The 6,000-nt window shown below is 63.4% G+C and overlaps 1 protein-coding gene across 2 annotated transcripts in view; it reads right to left on the bottom strand.

The window, feature by feature from the left end:
• TUNAR (TCL1 upstream neural differentiation-associated RNA) overlaps positions 1–3,111 on the bottom strand; it is a 39,978-nt gene extending 36,867 nt beyond the window's left edge. The window contains exon 1 of one of the 2 annotated variants that reach the window (XM_054692650.1): positions 3,090–3,111. Coding sequence is in view for 1 of the 2 variants with exons in the window: in XM_054692647.1 (XP_054548622.1) it covers positions 1,537–1,548 (12 nt within the window). In the remaining variant the exon portion in view is untranslated. Of the gene's footprint in view, positions 1–1,536; positions 1,567–3,089 lie in introns of those variants that run through there. The other variant, XM_054692647.1, reaches the window with a different exon arrangement.
• Between the last annotated feature and the right edge of the window lie 2,889 nt (positions 3,112–6,000).

The raw sequence follows: 6,000 nt of genomic DNA on the forward strand, positions 1-6,000 counted from the left end.
CATGGTTCTGCTCCACCGACTTTGGATGGAACGTGAATCTTTCAGCTCCCTCGACACCACCTCCTCGTCTTGGAAATCAACACCCTAGTCAGCCTGAGCTACTAGTCCAAATGCATGTGTCTGACCAGCTCACACGCCAGTTCTGTCCTGTAACCCACTCTGCCCACCCTGGTGGGACAGCTTAGCTGGAAGGGACCCAAAGAGTCATCCAAAGGACCCTGCTCCTGTTGTGCACAGGGAAACCAAGGCCCCTGGCTGTGAAGGGCCTTTCCCTGCACCCACACTATACTATCGGTAGTGTAGACAACCACACCCCACTCCCGGGGAACCGGCTGACCCCTTAAACAAGCCATTCGCACTAGGACCAAAAGATTCACTCCTGCTTGGGAATCGACCCACATGTGCTCAGGCAAACAGTGCAAAGTGCCAATCAGAGGGTTGGGAACAAGTAGGAGGCTTCCTGGCCACGTTAAAGCTCCTCCCCCTTTCTCTGGGCTGAGAAGTGTGAAGTCCTGCTGACACTGGGCCTTGGCAAATGGGCACCAAGAGAAAATTTCCAGCAGGGTCGGCTCCTGCACAGTGGCCATCTGGGGCCAGCCCCAGAGCCTGTTAAGTAACCATGTCCTAGCCTTACACAACCACGGCAGTAGCCTGGACAGCCCTCTCCCACAGAAAGGTTTGGCACACTTTTTGAGGATGAGCATGTGCTGGGCACACACACCAAAGAAGGGGCACACGAGAGGAACCAATGCTGCCCTTCCCAGCTTTTGGGGGATCAGGAAGGAGAGCACCACGGCCACATATTATTTTTCACCCCTTCAGTAAGAGAAGTAACCTCATCACTTACAGTTCGCATAAGGCACAAGCAGCAACGTGGTGGACAGATGACAAAAACTACATGCACCAGCAACATATTTCATCTGAGCAGAGACTCGTCGTTACAAGTATTTCCCCGCACACGCACACAACGATCAGACGGAAGCAGCTAGTACAAGAAATGGGCAGTGTGTTTGTTGCAAAAGCATCAGCTAGGTGGAAACGTAGAAAGAGCACCCTGATTTCCCACCCTGGTCCCCCACTTCCTGATCTTGTGACCTTGATTAAGTCATTCAACCTCTCTGGGCCTCAGTTTCCAAACCTGAGCCATGGAAGAAAAGGAGCTAGTCCCTAGAGTGGTCTGGAGGCATGCACGCTCCCCAGCACAGCCTGCACACCCATTACGTGGTTACTATATATGGAAGAGTCCCCCCCCCCCAGGATGAGTGTGAACCCAGGTTGCATTTACCATTATCTAGACCAAACAGGTCTTCGGCCTGCGTGTCAAGCCCGCATCTGCCTGCGTCCCCCAGGGGCCAGGAACCACCAGGACTCGAAGGCGCCTGGCAGTTCAGCCTCCAGGCAAGGTTTGAGGGGGGTGGCGGGGTTCCACTGGGAGCCCCACAGCTTCTGGGGTCTGGGCGGGGGCGCACGGGGGGCTCCGGGCAGCCTCCCAGCCGTGCGAAGGGGCTTTGTTCCCGAGGCGAGGGCCTGGCTTACCGAGCAGCGCATCCGGAGGCGGGCCGGGGGCGCGCGGGGCACGCAGCACAAGCACAGTCTGGCCGGGGCCCGGGGCGCCGGAGACGGGGGGCGGCGAGGCGGAGAGGAGCGAGGAGGCTGCCGCCGGCTCCCGCCTCATTCTCCCCGGCCGCGCCGAGCCGCGGGCCGCCGGCTGGGGCTGGCCGCCGGGCGCCGGAGCCCGCGCGCGCCGCTCATGTCCCCGTCAGGCGCCGGCGAGGCGCGCGCGGCCGGGCGGTGTCCGGGCGGGCCCGGGGCTCCTCATGCCCCGCGCCGGGGGCCGGCGGGCGGACCTCGGGAGGCAGCGCGGGGAGAGAGAGAGAGAGCGTGAGAGCGCGCCGAGGGCGCCGCGGGGCCGGGCGGCGGGCGCCCCGCAGGACCGCGCGGCCCCACCCACCGCGCCCCGCGCCGCGCTGCGCTCCCGCCGGGGCGCCGGGCCCCAGAAACTTCAGCACATGGCGGGGCCGGCCGCCGCGGCGGAGGCGCTCCCCCCGCGCGCCCGCCCTCCCGGCCCGGCCCGGCCCCGGGCGCGGCTTACCGGCGGCGGCGCGGCGGCGAGGCGCCCCCGGCGCGCGCACTGGGGAGGAGGGGGCCGGCGCGCCCCGGTCTCCGCGAGGGAGGCGCCCCTCGGCCGCGGCGGCCGGCCGGGCTAAGGCATCCCGCGAGGGGGCCGCCGGCGAGCCGGGGCCTGCGGGCCTCGCCGGGGAGGGTCCGGCGCCCCGGCCCTCGCGCCTCCGCGCCGCGGCTGACGGTGCGCGCGGGCTTCCCCGGCCGCGGGGCTGCGGAGCCTGCCCGTTACCTAGCGACCCGCTCGGGAGCCCACGCGGACGCGCGACGGCGGGCTGCGGCAGCCGAGGGGAGGGGCGGGGCGGGGCGGGGAGGGGCGAGGAGGGGCGGGGAGGGGAGGGGCGAGGAGGGGCGGGGAGGGAAGGGCAGGAGAGGGGAGGGCAGGGGCAAGGCGGGGCAGGGTGGGGAGGGCGGGGAGGGCGGGGGGGTCGGGCGGCTGGTCCCGAGCTCCTCCCTCCGCCTCCCGCCCTGCGCTGGGGAGGGGCCGGAGGAAGCCGGGCCGCGGCCTGGCCCTGGAGGGTGGGCGGCGGGGCGGCTGGTTGGGGGCGGGGGTGGTGGGGGCCGCCGGGCAGGGACCGAGGCACCGGAGGCTCCCGCGCTTTCCCGAGCAGCAGGTGGCGGCGAGGAGGCCCGGGGCGGTGCCCACAGGCGCGCGGAGATGGGCCGGCCCGGCGGGAGCGCGAGCTCGGGAATGTGGCTGCGGGCGCGTGGGTGTGTGGGACCCGCTCCCTCCCACGTGCGCACTCGGGGAACCGAGGGGACGGGGTGGAAGCAGGAGCGGCCTCCTCGCTGGGCATGCTGCCCCCGCCGGGCTGGCTCCTCACTCGGCAGCTCAGGTCTCTAGCTGACCCCCCTCCAGCTTCTCCCACCTTCCAGAGCACCTGCGGGTGGCCTGGGCTGCGAGGCACCTGCGTGGTGATGAGGACCCTCGGGCGCCACCCCTCCCCACACCCTCCTCTGTGACTCACCTAGGAGTCCTCTCGCCAGCCCGGGCACCCTTCTGGTTCTGGGTTCGCCTCCCTCAGACCTCAGACCGCCTGTCCTCCAATGCCCTGGCGCCTGCGGCCTGTTCCCCGAGTTCCTTAGCGTCTTCAGGAGAGTGGCTTGCTCCTTCCCCACTCCTGTCCCCAGAGTCCTGGCTCCCAAGGTGCACCGCGTATATGGGCCCCATTTGCTGTAAAGAGGCAGCCTGCCTCCCCGTGCTCTGGGGCTCACCAAAAGACACCCAACCTGAGGCAAGTGGAAGGGTCACAAAAGTCCCCAAAGCAGGCAGGGACCACTGCTTCTAGGAGGTGATTTGCCCAAGTCCACAGGGTGCTTTGACGCAGAGCTAGGGCCAGTCCCAGACCCCGCCCCTCCTCTGCCCCTTCTGGGTCCAGCGAGGCCCCTCCCCATTCCCCAGAAGAACCTCCACCCCTGCTCCAGGATGGGCAGCACCTGCCACCTCCCCCACAGGATCAGGCGCACACCCCTTGCCGCCCTGCTGTCCTCTCTGCTGTCCCGAGTACATGTGGGAAAAGAGAAGGAGGGGTCCCGCCTGCTCAGGGCACCTCCATCCTAGTGGCAGTGCTTAAGAGGATTTTCTGGCACCTGCGCGGGTTCTGCTGTCTGTCATATTGAGGGCGCGTCCTCCAGTTACTAGTGGTAGCAGCAGCAGTAGAAATAGCTGTAGGAACGTCCCTGCGAGTGCAGCAACTCCCGTCCCGTGGAACTGCCCTGCAAACCCATCTGAACAGAAACCTGTCTCCTAGAAACCAAAGCCCAAAGGCAGCGCTGCTGGGGTGCACTTTGCACCCAGCTCACATGCACAGGTGAGAGCCAGCTCCCAGGGACCCCGGGGTGGGGGGGCAGGCAGCGCGGCTCCTCTGGATTTCTCGGCCAGTGGTGGCCCCAGCAGCTGGTCCACAGAGACCAGACAACCATTTCCTGGGGCCAGACTGGCAGCCAGCCCCACTTCCCAGCACGCAGGTATCACACGACATTTCATTTGGTCAGGGAGCCCCAGGCTGTGCAATCAAGAGACCTCGGCGGCACCCGTCGCCCCTGCAGTGGCCACTGGACCCCAGTCTCGCAGGAAATAGGGTAGCCTGTAGGAATGTGATCTGATAGCGCAAGCATTTCATCCCCTGCTCACCAACTCACCAAGATCTGAACAATTTTTCCTTGTGCCTGGGCAAATCGGCAGGCAGCACCTTCACCCCTCATGGGGGTGAGAGGCAGCAGGTGGGGCCTCCCTGCACGGAATCGGAATGGCCCTTCCTCACGGTTTTCTCCATTAGTGGAGGTGGGGCATGCGCTAGCAAGTTGGGGTGAGGGAAGCCCATAACGCCCTGTCATATCTCTCCAGGATGTCTCTGCCCTGCAGGGGGGGATATGCCACTCTGGTAAGGAGCAGCTATGGCACCAACCTCAAGCCAGGCCCCAGGGAGGCAAAGATCAGCTAGACACGCCCTCTGTCTGCTGGCTTCTCATGAGGCATTTCGGGAGGCTCCACCCCTGCCACGTACTCCAGGTTGTAAGGACTTCTCCCAAGAGCTCATTTTAACCTCACCAAAACCTGGAAGGCGGGTCCATTTTCCCTACTGGAGGGAAACCCAGAAGGTTCCCTAAGTTCCCACAACTGGCAAATGATGGACTTAGGAGTTACAACCCAGTCTCCCTGATCCCAAAGCTCCTATAGAGAGGACCTACCTGCTATCTAGGATTACAGGTGAGGCGTGCATAGCCCAGCTCCTGGGCAAAGCAAGCGCTCCAAGGAGCAGCTGTCATTTTTGCTGGACCTGCCACTTTGTTTTGAATCGATAAAATATCTCAGTGGAATTGGCAAGGATTGTTCTTGGAGGCACAGAGGAAAATGACTACGCTCTGTTGAGAGATTGCAGCCAGCTACACAGAGGAGGTGGCTGGCGTTGGGTCTCCAGGAATGAGTAGGTGGCGTTGGGTAGGGACAGGTGCAGGGACAGGCTGAGCGGGAGGAACAGGTCGGGGAAAAGCACCGAGCTGTGCACAGTGGGCAGGGCTGAGACCCGAGACAGAAAAGCAAGAGAATGGACAGGAGCTGGAAGGCCACACCCCTGTTAGTGCTGGCCCCCCTGGAAGGCGCAGGAGAGGCTGTCTGCTGAGTCAGATATATGGGGTGCTGAGTGGGAGAGACAGTGGGACAAAGAACTAGAGGGGAGAAACCAGCCTGCAGGCGCCCCCAGGATTGACTCCCTGACTCCTGTTACTCATAGTGTCCTTGGGGTCACAGTCCCTGCCAGATGCCGCACTTGGGGGCCACTGTGAGGGACACAGGCTGTCATCCATGTCTGCGAGGTGGGCTGGCAGCCTGTGCATCGCAGAAGTAGGACACCCACTCTCAGGTTTTCCCCACAACTCACTTGTCCCTTTATGTATTCATTCATCTCGGAGTGTTCACAGAGCACTTGGTATTTGTCCAGCATCAGTGGCTCCAGGCTTTCCACAGTGGGCAAGCTGCTCAGTCTGCAGGGGGAGGGAGCGGTCAGCTGGGCGTGGCCAGGCCTGGATTGGTACTTGTTGCCTGCAGGTATGTGCTGCACTACAAAGGAGGCCTCCTTTGAGTCACAAGTACTGATGGATCTATAGGACCTCAGGCCTATAGTTTTGTTTGCACCTGAAGTACTTCAAAAAGAGCAATGGCTTTTTCTGACCATCTAATATGTTAGCTAATGTAAAATTTCAGGCACTCTCAGGAGTCAGCATCTTCTAGGAGCCTTTTCACACCCCAGCCTCCCCCACTGGGAAGGGCACACTCACGGGTCAACTCGATGCATGCCTGTGCGGATGGTTTCTGGGCCACCAGGCCATGACTCACATGTTCCTGTGGGTTTCTAGGGACTGGCTATGACACACGCTAAT

Source organism: Talpa occidentalis, unplaced genomic scaffold, assembly GCF_014898055.3.
Source record: "Talpa occidentalis isolate TD23 unplaced genomic scaffold, MPIMG_talOcc4v2.1 talOcc4.11, whole genome shotgun sequence".
In the NCBI taxonomy this organism is placed as follows: domain Eukaryota; kingdom Metazoa; phylum Chordata; class Mammalia; order Eulipotyphla; family Talpidae; genus Talpa; species Talpa occidentalis.